The sequence below is a fragment of the Electrona antarctica genome (assembly GCF_951216825.1).
Source record: "Electrona antarctica genome assembly, chromosome: 2".
Classification (NCBI taxonomy): domain Eukaryota; kingdom Metazoa; phylum Chordata; class Actinopteri; order Myctophiformes; family Myctophidae; genus Electrona; species Electrona antarctica.
In genome coordinates, this window is record NC_136807.1 from 9,227,643 (window position 1) to 9,244,687 (window position 17,045).

Genomic DNA, 17,045 nt, shown 5'->3' on the forward strand with positions numbered 1-17,045 from the left:
CACACACACGCTTGTACATGTACTGTACACATGTCCTACACTAAATCTAAATCTCTCGATGGAAGAGTAGGGAGACTATAGGCTACCTCCAACTGCAGATGTAGTTAAAGTTGTATTATACTCTGGCTCTACACAGATTGGTTATAAAGAAGGTTATATTTATTCTCGGTTGCAGCTACTGTAACTCCAGTAGGGGCTGCCAATTAATTAAAGAACAGCTGAGGAGAGATGCTTGAGACTGGATAGAGGAGTGCAGGGGGTGGTGGGGTGGATTAATTACCGGGAGTAGAAGAAAGACGGAGTGAAAGAAATTCATTTGAATTCGTAAACACGGGTCCCTCTGCTGCACGGCCATTGCTTCCGACCCGCTGGTCGCCACAAATCGCATTTGCTCCTTTTGTGCCGCATCAAAACAAGTGACTCCGAGGTGTTGCTTTGAGCCAACTTTCTAAGCAAGTTGTTTTTTTACATGAAAGGAACAATGTCTGCTTCGTTGACTAAGATGTGTTCCTGCGAAGGCGACGGTCAAGTTGGTCCGGTCGATTAAACTCAAGAAATGCCACATGCAGGTTCCCCCGGTTTTGGTGAGAATTTCCGGGTACGGGTCCATTTGATTTCATTTTACACTCTCAAGAGTTAAAGATATATAAGGGTCCATTTGGTTATGAATATGAACCCTCCATAATTTAACTGGGGACCACCATGGAACCCCCTCAAGGACCACTGGTGGTCCCCAGACCACTGGTTGAAAACCACTGCCTTAAAGAAAATCCAAAATCCCAAAAAATTATATAAGAAACACTTAAACTGATTGTAACAAATTACAAATGGAACTCCGCTAAAACAAACATGCAACCTTCGTCTTTGTGGAGAGACTTATAACCACATTCAACTGAATTCAAGGGAAAACATTGACAGGCTGTTCCATTATCCTTTCCTGTCAACAGGTCACACATCAAGCTGTGTTTGCACATTTGCTGCTCTTCGCCCGGCATATATGGGAGTTTTCATTATTAGTCAGGTTTTCAAATGATTTTGTGTTGTTTGTAATCTGCCGGGAAGTCTGTATATGTCTGATGTCTTACAGTTGGCAGTTACAGAAAGTGCAGCTCGATTTCTCTCTTTCTTTCTTTCTTTCTCTCTCTCTCCCTCGTAATGTTTTCTGTGTGGCATCAAGCTCACAATGTGTCACCTCTAACGATCATAACCTGAGGAAGTGCGACACGGTGTGAGCTTTTAAGTCGGCTATATTCCACGCGCGACACCGACACACGACTATGTATATAACTCAGGCTTACGCCTTCCCTCCCTCCCACCAGCATGCTATAGCCACCCCACCATGCAGCACCACCCCCCCGCTCCCCCCCACCCCACCCCACAAGCTCACACATCTGGATCTTGTGTCAGGCAGCAGCTGCCAGGCAAGTACAGGTCACCGAGGTCATGCCCGAGAGAGAGAGAGAGAGAGGGGTCAGGTACCTGACTCCATGTCCTGCCCTGTCTGTGGCATTGAGACTTTAACGGTAGCCTCAACACAGGGGGGTCGTCGTTGGAGTGACTCTGTTAGCCCTTTACGGGTCTTCCTTTCTCTCTCTTTCTCTCTCAGTGTTAAATGAACACTGAGGATTTTACAGTGTGGGGCCATAAGAGTTGATTTCGTCGACTAAAACTACCTTTTTTCACTGAGGAAAACGAAATAAAAACGAAGCTATATGACTAAAACTAAATATACTGACAATTTCGTCAACAAATAAAAACTAGACTAAAATGTTAGGGAGGGACTAGTGGTGGACAAGCGATCCAGTAGAACTAAAGGACAAGTCAGTCATTTTATGCTTGGTTGCATGCTGAAAATAGCAGATCTACAAGCTCACAACGCGGCTATTTTCAGCATGCAAGCAAGTGTGAAATCTGCCATTTCGACGCCATCAACGCCCGCCAAGTACATTTTGGTCGACTAAATCAACTGTAGATTGTCAAATGAAATCAACTAGACTAACACTAAAACATTTCAGAAAACTAAATGAAGATTCATTTCAAAGACAATGACTAAACTAAAATCAAAATTGTCTGTCAAAATCAAGACTAGCTCCCATGGCCAGGGAGCTGCTCCCGTGGCCAGGGAGCTGCTCCCATGACCAGGGAGCTGCTCCCGTGGCCAGGGAGCTGCTCCCGTGGCCAGGGAGCTGCTCCCATGGCCAGGGAGCAGTTCTGAATGCAACTCTAACGTCTTTGGATAGGTTGTATAATGATACTTTCATTTGGTCACATTGCACGGTGACTGACTGGTTGATCGATTCACGTCAAAATACAATATGAACCGTATAATCAACATATGCGTCACATCTATCATATCTTTGTACATGCCAAAAGGATAAAAGCCATGAGGCCAGATAAGAGCGCTTAATTCCATTGAGGTTGGTGCCAACCTACAGTATGTATAGCTTGTTTTTGCTTATTGTAAATGTATTCTGTGTTGTGAAATGTGAAATATGCCCTGGCTCTATTTGTAATAATAAATATCAATATATTGAAATGCAGTACTTTACTTGTCACGTGTTTTATGAAAGGGCCAACTTGTCAGCCCTCAATATTTCTCTGTTGTTCAGCCAAACTGATAAACCTTACTTAAGCTGTTTCATAGAATTTCACCCACATAGTGAGTTGAAAGTTAACAATTGTTTCTTTCGGGCCCTAGACATAAACTTGTCTTCAGTTTTAGTGGTCTTTTCCAACATTTAATTTACTTTGACCTTTATTCAGAGTTCTTGAAGCGACCCATTAGATTACTAGAGAAAATAACCAAACAACCTGGTTGCCACATGTCCAAATATGTTCTTGGACTTTCACATTCTTGAAGAGGATAAGGAGTTAACCATGTATACCCTATATACTTAGCACCACAACATGTTTGAAAGGCCATATCAGCCCTTGGGTTTATACGATATAGCTAACCAATCAGGGCCATCTACAGAGCCACGGCCGGGTGATAATCCATATTTTACGATTGTTAAAGAACAAAGCAAGCAAAGTCATTTACGTAAAAGTTTTGTCATTATAATGAAAAAGGCCCAATGTGTGTTTCTGCCTAAATTGTCCCACCAGTGGATGAAGCAGAATTGTTGGGTTCGTTCAGGTTATTGTCCTGAACTGAATTCAACTTGCTGTCTTCTGTCAGTCAATGAGGATTGAATGTTGGCAAGGATCACATGTCTGAGTGCAGTAGTGCATACTAGTATCTCCTGCCATGCTCTCTCTCTCTCTCTCTCTCTCTCTCTCTCTCTCTCTCTCTCTCTCTCTCTCTCTCTCTCTCTCTCTCTCTCTCTCTCTCCATGCCCTCCCCCTCCCCCCTCTACTAGGCCTTGATTGATTCATGTTGCTGTTGGGTTGAAAGCTCCCATGAGAGGAGCCAAGAGATCCCCCTCTAATATGCGGTGAATTTTACAAGGAGCGGTGGGCTTGAAAGTGGTGGGAAGAAAAGATCCCAGCCAAGATGTTGGAGAGTGAGAAATCCATCAGGAATGCAACCCCTGGCTCATTCTATCCCCTGACCACGCCATCACCATCGCCCACCGCCACCCCCCCTCGCCGCGCACCTAACAGCTGTTGCTATAACTCCACAGTATTTTTTTTTCCCCTCCGTGGCGACTTCGAGAAAGAGGCGGAATTGTGCGGGGCACAGTAGAGCTGTCAAAACTCCAGCGAGAAGAAAGGAAGCGTTCTCTCCGGGGCGAGACTCGAACAGCTGGCCGACTTACAAGGGTGTTTTACGTATGTGTGAATGGAAGTCAGACTCATCGGGTAAATATGTAACGTGTGTAAAAAAAGGGGGGTTTTCCAAATTCGAGGACGGTGCAAAGGAGAACGTTGTAACCCGCAGGAGCAGTGCCAAACCAATGCATGGCGAGAGGAATGAGATCATGACCGATGGATGCACTTTGTCTGCTCTGCTCACATGCAGGGATGCTCTGAGTATCACCGTCCATCCTCCATGGAGACATTCACTTTGTCTGCTCTGCTCACATGCAGGGATGCTCTGAGTATCACCGTCCATCCTCCATGGAGACATTCTCAACAGAGACCAACCAAAAAGTAAACAACCAACCCATATAGCTACAGTATAACCGCTGTGTGCTAAAGGAAACCAGCACAATCTCTATTCAGCTGAATCCTAACCTGAACCTGACCCGTAAGGGCCCAAATGGACATCACTGCCGCTAGAGGGCGCTAATCCCCCCGGCGTTATGCGGGGGGGATTGTGTAAACACAAACATTGTTTTGCTACCGTTTCCTATGACTAGTTTTGACTGTACTGTACTGTACTGTACTGTACTGTACTGTACTGTACTGTACTGTACTGTACTGTACTGTACTGTACTGTACTGTACTGTACTGTACTGTACTGTACTGTACTGTACTGTACAAGCCCTCCTCCCTGGACTGTGTGTGTTAGGCTGTGCAACAGTGACACTTGTTGGTGAACAAACCCTATAACGCTATTTTCGTGCTCGGACACAGTGACAGACCCAGCCACACACATAGCTGTCTAAAGGAGTGGTTGCACCACTCAAAAACATCAAACCTGTGTGAAGTGAGGGGAGCTCTTATCATTATACATCATCTCTTGAAGAACAGAATTTGTGTGATTGGTTAGCCGATTTGCTCGTCTACAATATGACGTAAATTTTCCCTTCATTGTCAATGGCATTTAATGTTTGTGTTGGCACAAATTTACGTCATATTTGGCGGACATTTGACCTAATTTCTCCTTTAATTGTCAATGGCAAACATTGAGACGTGTGGGGACAAAAGCTGTATATAGCACAGGCACAAACGGCACTTCTGCATACGTCACGGTTGACGACTTGCCCACCAGAACTGCACACGGACTTGTTCTCTTCTCAAATGGAATAACAGATATAATATAAGACACAGAGTCACATACCTGACAAAATCGCCAGGGTGGTTTGTTAATTTTTGGAACACACTATTTATACTGTATGACGCAATCTAATTAGATTTGCCTATGGGAATTCCAATACAACAAAAATCGCCCCAATGATGATCGCCCCAGGTGCGGTGGGAGTGACGTCAGGATACTATAGGTCCATTTTGGTTCCATTTGTGTCAAATGAATACTGTGGATTTTACTGTGCATTTTACTGTGCACCCATGTAAGCCACCGCAGAGCAGCTGGAGGAGCTGGAGAAGGCCTTCGAAAGGACGCACTACCCCGACATCGATGAATTGAACATGGTGGACCCTCTTGTAAACAAGTGTAATGCTTAATTGGGTCGTCCACTCACAGTTAACAGTCTTTGTATTGAGTTTGTGCTTGAAATGTACTGTAATTCTGCAAACTGTTAATAAATATTTCAATCAATCAATCAATCAAACCGTAAAGAGGATCCCACCACAACATACACTGCTACTGAAACACTGATGAACCTCCATACACCAAGCTGGACTGACCATCCTCACGTCTTGTGTATTATCATTTTGCATGTTATAACCTGGCTAAAATGGATGTTTGCAGTGTTCTGTGTTCAAACTCAAACTTACAGAGGCTCGGGTCCAGCTAAGCAGTTGATGCTTATTCTGTACCACATGTTTAAGCACCGATAGCCGATCTACAAGTTCACAACGCCTCGCAAGGTGGTGTGGACCAGTGGTTCTCAACCTTTTCAGGCCGTGCCCATGAGTCGTGACCCCCCCCCCCCCCCAATATAATCATATTTGAACTGGGGACCCCGCCCCACCCTGACAAGCTCTTGTTATATGTAGGAGTTGAGGCATTACATTTAGTTTGAATCGGTTCCACAGATCAATATTGTGGAAAATAGCAGATCTACAATTTCCTCAACAATTATTTCCTCTTTCTTAAATTATTTGACAATTTGGTCAATGTTTGACCAGTTTTAATAGTATAGTTTGTTGATTACTTTTAATGCAGTAAGTGACTGTTTCTTACTTTTTCTTTCTTTCTTTCTTTCTTTCTTTCTTTCTTTCTTTCTTTCTTTCTTATTATTATTATTATTATTTTTTTGGTCCCCGGGGACCCCCCTGCGGGTTGAGAACCACTGGTGTAGACATAAAAAAATAAAAAAACGGTCCAAGTACAGTCGTGACTCAGGTGTGTTTTTACTCAGAATAGAAGGTTTAACCCATTTGTGTTTTAAACATTATGTTATAATTTAGCTATTGAAAAATAGCAGATCTGCAAGCTCATAGCGCGCCACCGAGTGGCGCGCTACGAGCTTGTAGGTCTGCTATTTTTGAAAAATCGTGAAAATCTTTATTTCAGAAAACTGGAGGATTTAGAAGATTTTTTTTAAATTTCGAGGTCAGGCCTAAATGGGTTAAGAAGTGGTAACAGGCTAAGCATCAAGTGCTTACCTGGACCCGAGCCTCAGTAAGCTTGGTCCTCTGGGCCAGCTCCTCCCGTGTGTAGATGTCGGGATAGTGCGTCCTCTCGAAGGCCTTCTCCAGCTCCTCCAGCTGCTCTGCGGTGAAGGTGGTGCGACTCCTCCGCTGCTTCCTCTTCAGCGGCAGGTCGGGCTCTGACTCCACGTCCGAGCCATCACCGTCCATACGAGTGCCTGCGAGAGAAAGGGACACAATCACACCATGATGTGAAGTGAGTGGTGCGTTGGGAGTCAAGCGCAGTTGTTGACTTGTTAGTAATGAACCGCTCAAAAACAAGATCACAGCGAGAGAAAAGGTGAGTCTCTCTAACCTCGGCAAAAAGCAAAACTTTTACAGAGTCAAATCTTCCCTGTTCATTTAACTCAGAGAGTGTACAAATAGAACCAAATGGAAAAGTATTGAGGTATTTGTACTGGAGCATTTCCGATTTTCAGTACCTACTTCTACTCCACGACATCACAGAGGCAAATATTATACTTTTACTCCACTCCAATTATTTGAAAACTACTATAAACGACTACTACTACTATAGTTACTTTGTAGAAGGTGTACAAGACGGCGGTGAGACCATGCAGCTATGTTGTATACTATGGTTTAGAGACAGTCGCACTGAGGAAAAGACAGGGAGCATGCAGAGCTGGAGGTAGCAGAGACGAAAATGTCGAGGTTCTCTCTGGGAGTATAACACGGATGGATAGGATCAGGTACATCAGAGGGACAGCGCATGTCAGATGTTTTGGGGATAAAGCCAGAGAGGCCAGACCGTCGAGACCGAGATGGTTTGGACACGTACAGAGGAGGGATAGTGAGTATATCGGTATGGTTTGGACACGTACAGAGGAGGGATAGTGAGTATATAGAGGGACGTACAGAGGAGGGATAGTGAGTATATAGAGGGACGTACAGAGGAGGGATAGTGAGTATATAGAGGGACACGTACAGAGGAGGGATAGTGAGTATATCGGTATGGTTTGGAAACCTACAGAGGAGGGATAGTGAGTATATAGAGGGACACGTACAGAGGAGGGATAGTGAGTATATCGGTATGGTTTGGACACGTACAGAGGAGGGATAGTGAGTATATCGGTAGAAGGATGTTGAGGTTGGAACTGCCAGGCAGGAGGCCTACAGTATATACAAACATTTTGGCCATTTTGACAATAGCCAATCGACAAGCTCACAATGCATTGTGAGATTGTAGATCTGCTATTTTCAAAAGATTTGTATACATTTTGAAAACGTAAGTGTGAAATTGAGTGCTTAATGAGTACTTTCTACTTTTGATACATTAAGTAGCCTACATTTAGAATTTTTGATACTTTTATACTTTTACTCAATTAAGTTTGAATTAACAGTATTTCTACATTGCCGTATAAAAAAAGGTTTTTAACCACAAACTGCAGAGCAAATCCACGACAACAACGAGTAAACATTCACACAGAGAGCGACGGTATAATGATAACAGGGACCTCCGTATCGTTTCACCGCGCTGCGCGTCACTTCACTGTGCATTTATTTAGATGACAGAACCCTTTCTGTTCCTGTAAAATGCAATCCCACATCACTATACCCATATATTCCACAAGCCCTCGGGGCATGGAGCTGAGAGTTGGAGGAGAAGGGGATGGGGGGGGGGGGTGCTAATCTCCCCAGACCACCTTGGTGATCCATGTACCGCCATTCTTCCACAAAGCCCCCGGGGCGCTACTCGCAAAAAAATACTGGCAGGGTGTAAATATTCCCAATATATTTGCGTGGCTGATTTCATTGAAGCCCCCCCCCCCCTCCTCCACCCCCTCTGCATGATGTACTGTACATACAGTGGTGTTTTTTTTAAATAGCTGCAGCCAGATTATCTGATGCACACACGGTTATCTGTTTCAATTAGAACTAACATCATGAAGGGAAAAGAGCTGATCTATGGGTTCCTTTGTTTGCGATGAAATGTGTGAACAACGGCGGCCACTTTACACTGTGGCGATGTTAGCGGGGCCGGGGCGATGATGAGATATGACACCGTAATACAACAGTGGAACGCTGTCTGTCTCGTGAAACCATATTGTAAATGACAAGAAACCCTCGGAATACAGTATACCATCTGACCGCCCGAACATGCACGCACGCACGGCGGCAGTTTCAAACGGACAGCTGTGGATACAATCACGTTCAAAAGCGAGCCTCGGGGTCATGTCTGTCTGTCTGCAGACACTGTCCTCTCTAAAATGACGCAATTTTCATACTTCTCTCGCCGACATACAAGCTCACAGTGCGTCATGCTGCGATGCAGGGTGAGCTTGTAGATCTGCTACTTTTGGTGCGAGACACAATGCCCAGCCAAGTATAAATCAGGAGTTAATGTCAGTGTCTGTCTGTCTGTCTGTCTGTCTGTCTGTCTGTCTGTCTGAGGAAGAGCATTGCGCTCGAAACGTCACAGTCAATTTTTTGTGCAGATAAAGGCACTTCACGAGCATCTGAGCCCACAGTGTGCGAGTATCTTATTTTCCTTATCTGTGTATATACTACTACTCATCGCTCAGCACCTGCCCAAGTTGGGATTGGATGTGCATGTCTTTGTACCTTTTTCATGTATGTCTGTCTGTCTGTGTCAGTGTCAGTGTCAGTGTCAGTGGCAGTGTCTGTGTCTGTGTCTGTGTCTGTGTCAGTGTCAGTGTCAGTGTCTGTGTCTGTGTCTGTCTGTTTGTCTGTCTGTCTGTCTGTCTGTCTGTCTGTCTGTCTGTCTGTCTGTCAGGTGACACGACATGGAGAGAGAGAGAGGTGAGGTGCAGGGGGGGGGGGGGTGGGGGGGGGTCCAAGGTGGCCACTGTTATCCCGTCTCCTCATTTCGTTTCAGGCTGGAATTCTTAGTGGTGTCCCTATTTATATTTTTTGCCAGCGGTTCGGGGACAGAGCGGGGGCTGATCCCTTCTCCAAATCACTCCCCTCGGCAGCCTGCAGAGGCTCAGCTCCTCAACCAACCCCAGCCCCAACACAACCCCCCCCCCTCCACGTCTAATCCAGCATCCATCCAGCCCGTGGCTTCTCCCTCTGCGCTTTAAGCCATTCCACATTAGGGGACGGCTGCACTGCCTGGCTGCACCCTGCACCTCATAGATATGCATTGGTATAGTGGTGGTGGTGGTGGTGGGGGGGGGTGGTGGTGGGGTGACAGTGATAGAGACATGAGGGTACGATGTTGGCCCCATAGAGATGGAGAGAGAGAAGTGGATAGGAGCAAAAGGGGGTTGAGGAGAGGAGAGGAGAGGAGAGGAGAGGAGAGGAGAGGAGAGGAGAGGAGAGGAGAGGAGAGGAGAGGAGAGGAGAGGAGAGGAGAGGAGAGGAGGAAACTGAGATGGGAGATCTAGACTGTGAGATGGAGGACAACGTGAACGAGGAGAAGAGCAAGATTGAGAGAGATATTAAGCGGAAAAACTTAATGGAGAGTGCTGGGAAAAGACTCTCTCTTTCTCTCTCTTGCTCTTTGTCTGTCTCTCTTTCCTAAGTTCACCACTGTATCTCTGACCTAGCCTGACACTGTCGATCAGCCTTGTGCAATATAGTGCAGGCTCAGCTCTGACACGCCATCTCTCTCCCTCTAATAATGGCTCCCTCGCCTTTCCAGCTCGTCTCTGTGGCGCCTCTTCAGGAGCAGCGAAACCATGACACACAGAGGGATGCACTGTCTGCGAGGGGCACTGATGGATGTGTACCGAGATCAGCGCTTACAAAGAGAACCCATCTACCCAGATATAGAGCCCCCAAGCACAGCCATTGGAGCCCATGACACCGCAGTGTAATGACATATTAGCTGCAGAAAGTGAATGACACGTGACATTATAGGCCTCAACTCGCGTTGATAACAGTAAACGGTTAACATGGTGAAGAAGATATGCAACAGTAAAAAGGTGTCTCTTATGCTACCTATACAGAAAGCCCAGAGAGGCTTGAGAACTTTCGAGAATAGATTAACTTGCGGCCACACGTGATGCAACTGAATGCATACAAACTCGTTTTCGCATCTGCATCTGTGGCAGAAGATGTTCCACGCCTAAGCATGCGGGCATGTATAATTGCATGCATGTTGTTTGTTGTCTCGCGCACGCACGCGTGTATGTGTATGTGTGTGTGTGTGTGTGTGTGTGTGTGTGTGTGTGTGTGTGTGTGTGTGTGTGTGTGTGTGTGTGTGTGTGTGTGTCTAGGCACGGTGATGGCGCTGACAAGACTGACAGCTGTAATGAACACAGTAGCCATGTGGGAATGTCTGGGTGTTTAATAGAAATGTCAGCGGCCCCTCATCTCTTGTCTATTCCTGTTCGGCTCAACCGGAGCCCCCCCTGAGGGGACAGTAGCTGGAGTGCGGGGTGTGGCGCTAAACTCTTAAGTTCTCAGCGGGCGAAACACTTGAAAGCTGGTATGCATGAAGTGCTGATAATGGCCACTTACGTCGGAAGTGACACGTTTGACATAACGAGGCGCTTTTTCTTCCCCCGGCAATTAACACGTTAAGACCACCGCGAGCCGTCGTCTCAAACGGGCCGAAGATTATTGCTTACACATACAGGTGAAACCCTGCATAGATATATACCAAGTCTGGAGAAGTCACATGTGCCACAAGCCCTCTGAGAAAATGCTCTCGAGCGGCGACACAAAGGACTATAGGTGACGACGCGCGGAGAAGGCGTGGGCGGACATGTATGTTTTTCCCACCCCTACCACCCCCCCTTCCTGCCGGTTGTATTTGTGCGCTGCTGGTTGTACGTGCGACTTTGTTTGCGATGAGAACAAGTTTGTGACACACATTGGTGGTAAATAAATAAATAAATAAAATAAAAAAACGACTTGAAACAGAAAAGGCCCATCAAACTAGCTTAGAAGACTACGGGGCCGGCTCTGTAGTTTAATTAAACAAGGAATTATGGGATTAGTCGGAGGCTCTCATTACAGGCCACTGGAAGAGTCTCACGGTGGATGTCTTTTTGTATCACCCCCCCCCCCCACCCCCCTCCCTGTCACCCCCCCCCTTCCTACCTCCCCTCTCAAAAGCTCCCGCTAGAGAATTCTCAACGGATTACATGTGGCCGCAGGACATGGGGCTGCATTAATTAAATCAATTCTTCAACCATTTTTAGCCACTCACTGCAAAGATTTGTTTTCCATAAATGAAAGGAGAAGATAAAAAAAAGAAAGAAAAAAAGATGCATAGTATAAACAGTACATAGAACATATTTTGACGTGGGCATTTTAAAGAATCGGTTCTTATTTATTGTTGTTGTTGTTGTTGTGGGTGGTGGGCTGGTGCAAGAGGACGGGTGGTGGGGGTTGCAGCCTGGACCGGGCTATAGCTGGGCTGGCTGCTGCAAAGCGATTTGCTGCTAACGCGGCGTGACAACACTTGAGGCCGGTGCAGCGGGCTATAGGATCACTTTCCTCCGAAAGGCAGCACAGCGCTGCTGCTGCTGCTGCCACAGACTTTTCATTCCAGCGACGGCGTCGACTTCTTCATGTTTGTTTTCCCTCCATATGTGGATTTAAGGAGGCTGAAGACGGCTGGGCAGAGGTTGGAGGAAGAGAGAGGGGGGGAGCTGCAAAATGGCACATCCTTCCCTTGCATCATTCTATCATTCTCTCTCTGCATCTCTTTCCCTCTCTTGTCCCACATTACATTGTCGCCTGCCTATTCTGCTTAAACAGACTACACATGCACACACGCACACACGCACACACGCACGCGCACACGCACACGCACGCCACGCACCCCATCTCCTGATTTTTCTTAAATCTTTTAGGTTTGTCATTTATTTTGCATGTTGCTTGGAAAGCAAAATCTAAGAAATGATTTGGAATGTAAATGACAGGGAATGGCATGCAGGCTGCATGTGTGATTGCTATACAGTGGGTACGTTCTGCCATCCTGGCCATATCTCTCAGTCCCTGTCTCTCTCTCTCTCTCTCTCTCTCTCCCTCTCCCCCTCTGTAGCAGTGACAGGCCTTAACCTATAGTGCACGGTTTTTGGTATCACACGCTGCCAGCAGCTCCATACAGGCACTGTGTGGCAGGACAATAAGCATCGATGCCATGGAACAAAATAAAGTTTGACAGGCCAGTGGATGCCCCTCTCTTTCTCTCTCTCTCTCTCTCTTTCTCTCTCTCTCTCCCCGATAATGGGGGCCAGAGATTATGGTAATGAGTCAGACGCGTAGAGCCGATATGAGGGGAGGCTCAACCTGGACCTCATCTTTGTCTTCGGCAGATCCTGCGATTGGCATGCTAGGTCTTATCAGGCAAATGGGAACCATGGCGACACTCGCCACATACGGAGCCGCATGGCGAATGTGCCCCAGCATAAATAACATGTGCCATATTGCCTGTGTGTGTGTGTGTGTGTGTGTGTGTGTGTGTGTGTGTGTGTGTGTGTGTGTGTGTGTGTGTGTGTGTGTGTGTGTGTGTGTGTGTGTGTGTGTGTGTGTGTGTGTGTGCGTATCTACACGTGCATCTGTGAGCCTCATATCCAGGGACGTGCACAGAGTGTTAAGAGAGGCAGGGGCTGAAATTCCGTAAGAGGGCACTTTTGGAAGAAAATAGCAGATCTACAAGCTTGTAGATCAGCTATTTTCCAGGCGCGACCCCCGCACTCGTTGGCTACTGGAGATGGAGATGCGGCGATGACATGGATTTCTATTTCTTCTTGCTTTTCCTTCCTTTTATGTTTTGCTTTCATGTATCTTCCTATATCCTCTTCGTTTTGCCTCGATGTATGTTTTCATGCTCTGTGATGTGAAGCACTTTGGTTCGACCTCGGTCGTTGGAAATGTGCTATACAAATAAAGTTTGATTTGATTTGATTTGATTTGATTTGAACAAATTCTTTCAATGCAAAATGCTGAAGATCAGGAGAGTTCAGGAAAAAAAAGCAATTCTCGGGTATGGCATGGAACGGAGAGGAGAGGAGGGCATTTGCATTTCTTTCACCGACGGGTAAAAGGGCAGGGGCTGAAGCCCCTCTATGTGTGCACATGCCTGCTCATATCATCCGGCACATCATTTTACATGCATGCACTAAAAAGAAAACAGAAAAAACAGACTAAAATGATGAGAATTGGTCAAACTGAAAGCTGTCGAGTCGCTGTTGTTCATCCTTGAAGTAAACATTACCGATTACCGAACAAAGACATCTGTAATTCCATTTGAGCGTTCTAGGGAGGCGCGATAAAGAAAGATGTCAGACGTCTCCATGTTTATCACCAAATTAGCAGCTAATTAAATACCTTGGAGTGCATGCTGTGTCCTCTAGAGGCCTGAATTAAGCCTTCGGAAGTTTGTAACCAAAAAGGAAGAAAGATAAAAAAACATTTCCGACCTTTCCCTAATGAAGGAATTGATCTTAACCCATTTTGGGCGGGAACCCCTTTTGGTGTTTTAAGCATTACGTTATACTTTATCTATTGAAAAATAAATATAAATATATTTTTTTTAAAATAAAAAAAAATATTTGCTTTTGGGGGGTCCCTGGGACTACATATTTTGAGATGGGGGTCCGTGGCCCAATAGAGATAATTCTGGGGGTCCTTGACATGAAAAGGGTTGAGCACCACTGACATAGAGGTTTTTCAGAAAACTGTTAGGATTTAGAAGCCATTTTTTTAATCGACCTCAGTCCAAAATGGGTTAAGTGGGATAAAAATGAACAAGTGCTGATGTTTTACTGTAAAGAACTGAGCTTGTTAATTCTGCTTAGCAATGGTGTTTCCCAAAGGGACCATGTTGTTGTTGTCATGGCAGGAAGAAGCTACTGCTGCCAGTAAGTAAGTGTTGCGTTGTTTAGGCATGTCTTTTCCTATACGTAGCCAAGTTGGCTCTTAAACCAGCCTATCTCTTTGTTTCCAATGCTCCAGAGAAAGTACTGAAATACAGCCCGTTCAAATTTGAGAAGAGGACATTTTTCACTAAATAAACTTTCTTACAAACCGCCGGGAGGCCGCAATCGACCAATCACAACACAGTGTTCGTGAAAATGAATTTGAATCTAAAATAGTATTTAAAACATATTTTCACATTTCCATTTCTTTTCCAGTAGGAGTTAACCCATTTTGAGCAGGAACCCCTTTTGGTGTTTTAAACATTATGTTATAATTTAGCTATTGAAAAATAGCAGATCTACAAGCTCATAGCGCGCCACCGAGTGGCGCGCTACGAGCTTGTATGTCTGCTATTTTTGAAAAATCATGAAAACTGGAGGATTTAGAAGACATTTTTTAAATTTCGATGTCAGGCCTACATGGGTTAAACTACACAGGGGGAAATGAAGTCGGGAAATGAATGGATGTTTAATTACTACTGATTATCTTAATTACAGACAGGTAGGCAGAAGCATTTAGAGATTGCTGTATAAATAATAGCAAAGTTAATCCTAAACACCTGTTCCGGCTGTAAGCCCACAGAAAGACCACAATATCAATGTGTGGCCACTGGAAAAAAGAAAGGAGATAAATAAGTATTTTTTTGAAAATATCTTGAAAATGCTTTCACCATGGAAAATACCACCGTATTTATCTAAAATATTTTACCAGTGTAAAATCAATTACTTCCAACCACTGGGTTGAGGGAGCCGAAAAACTGGGTCATGGACAAAGACCAACTTTAATGAAGGAATATTTCATTATTGAATATCATCGTTGGGTCCTGACTTCATATAGACTTCATAGAAAATTGGGCCGCGGCATAAAATCAGTTGAGAACTGCTGCCTTGGGGGACACAGTATCATATTAGGGACAGTGAATGTTATCTACTGCTATTCACTGCCGTACACTAGGCATCGGGTGGTGGTGGGGACTGGAATGGGGGTCGGAGCTTGGATTCGGATGATATCATTTCAGAACAGACCTCACATCAACGCGTGATACCCCCCCCCCCCCCCTCACCCCCTCCCTTTTCCCCCTTGAACAGCACTCCGCACCTCAGCGGAAAAAACGGAGGCCCTTGACCAACCACTTATGATCAATTCGTACGGCAAAAATAGCAGATCTACAAACCCACAATGTGCTGTGGGCGGCGCGGCAGGTTGCGAGCTTATAGATATGCTATTGTTATCAAGGACTGTGTCATACAACAGAGTTCAGCGCCACACCAAATTACAGGTATTCAGTCAACGCCGAATAATCCGCTCATCGTATTTGCCTCCTAATTGCCTCTAATAATGCAATTGTGCAAACAGTGATTTGTCGGGTTTTTCTGTGCTGAATGTTGACACCAGGCATATTTCGTTCCGGACGTTGACCAAGACAGAGAGAAACAAAGACTGTCAGAGCTCCGGAGAGCTGCATGAAACTCATTATGGGTCATTTTGAAAAGCATATTAGTTCCAGTATAATTACAATCAAGCTCCGCTTTTCAGTTTCTGTAATACAAGCACCAGTGACCAGAGTCTACCCTAAAAATGATTCTGTTCAACAAATGACAGCCACAAACAAATACAAATACAAGAACCCCACCCCCACCCCCACCCCCACCCCCACCCCGTCAAAATAAAAGAGAGCCTGCAGTACAGTTAAGATTGAGTCTGAATGCTTCAGATTTTTGTTGTAGTCATTCCACAAACACGTCCTTTGTGTCGGACCTAAAAGCAGTAGAGGGATAGAGAAAGGGTATAGTACACAACAAAGCTGATGAATTATCTCTGACAAGCATCTGTCTCTATACTATCTCTTTGGCCTTGGGGCTGGATTTAGCCAAACCTGTCTCTAGAGCTCTGACACTTGCAGAGAGGAGGGGATCAGGCTTGGGGTCAACTCGCCTGTGATTCATTCGATACGAAAATGTAAAATGAAAAGATAATTCATGTCATAATGACTTTTTACATTGGAGGAAAATATCTGAAACAATTAGCCGCTATCTGTAGTATTGTTGTTATTATTGTTATAAAACATTTGTGTGAAAACGATAGCCAATTCCTGAAGTAGCACAACCTAAAAATGCTGAGAAATGTGTAATCTGAACATTAAGGTCACTTTTGTTTTGCGCATGGAGATACATTTGGAGATACTGTAGTGTTTGAGGATTCTTTTGAGCAGATGTTAGGATAAAACAACTGTTTTACTCAACACCCTGAAAGGCAATGTGAATGCTCCTCATGGGGAAAAACTCTTCTTCACAGCCTTCCTATTCATTCTGAGAAAAGCCCGGTAAAAGAGAATAGAAAAGAGTGTTTGGGTGGGGTCACAACGTACACTTATAACCCCCACCGCCACCCCTTTTTTCTGCTTCCCTGAGTGGTTCGAGGGGTTCAGAGGAGGGAGTGAATGAAAAGAAGGGATCCCAGAGAAGAGGTGATGGGTGATGGTCTTTTTAGCCATCTTGTCATGGCTCTGAAGGTTCTTTGGACGGGCCTTTTCTTGTCCCCCGCGTCTGTGTGTGAGAGCGCGCTCACCTTAAACAACGGAGGGACTCCCAAAACCTCCCTGGCCCTTTCAGGGCCGAACAGAGGCAGCACCTCAGGGGGCCACCCGGGCCTGAAAAGAGGCCTTGCAGCCCTGCAGAGCTGTGCAGACCATCAATAAACGCTGACATATTGACTCTCTGCGCCCGAGCAGCGCGACAAAGTATCGCCTGCAAATCTGAGTACGC

General features: G+C 45.4%; 1 protein-coding gene across 1 annotated transcript in view; it reads right to left on the minus strand.

The window, feature by feature from the left end:
• LOC306931651 (paired box protein Pax-7-like) overlaps positions 1 to 17,045 on the minus strand; it is a 77,722-nt gene that overhangs the window by 41,894 nt on the left and 18,783 nt on the right. The window contains exon 5 of the mRNA XM_079513150.1: positions 6,397 to 6,599. Coding sequence (XP_079369276.1) covers positions 6,397 to 6,599 — 203 coding nt within the window. The remainder of the gene's footprint in view (positions 1 to 6,396; positions 6,600 to 17,045) is intronic.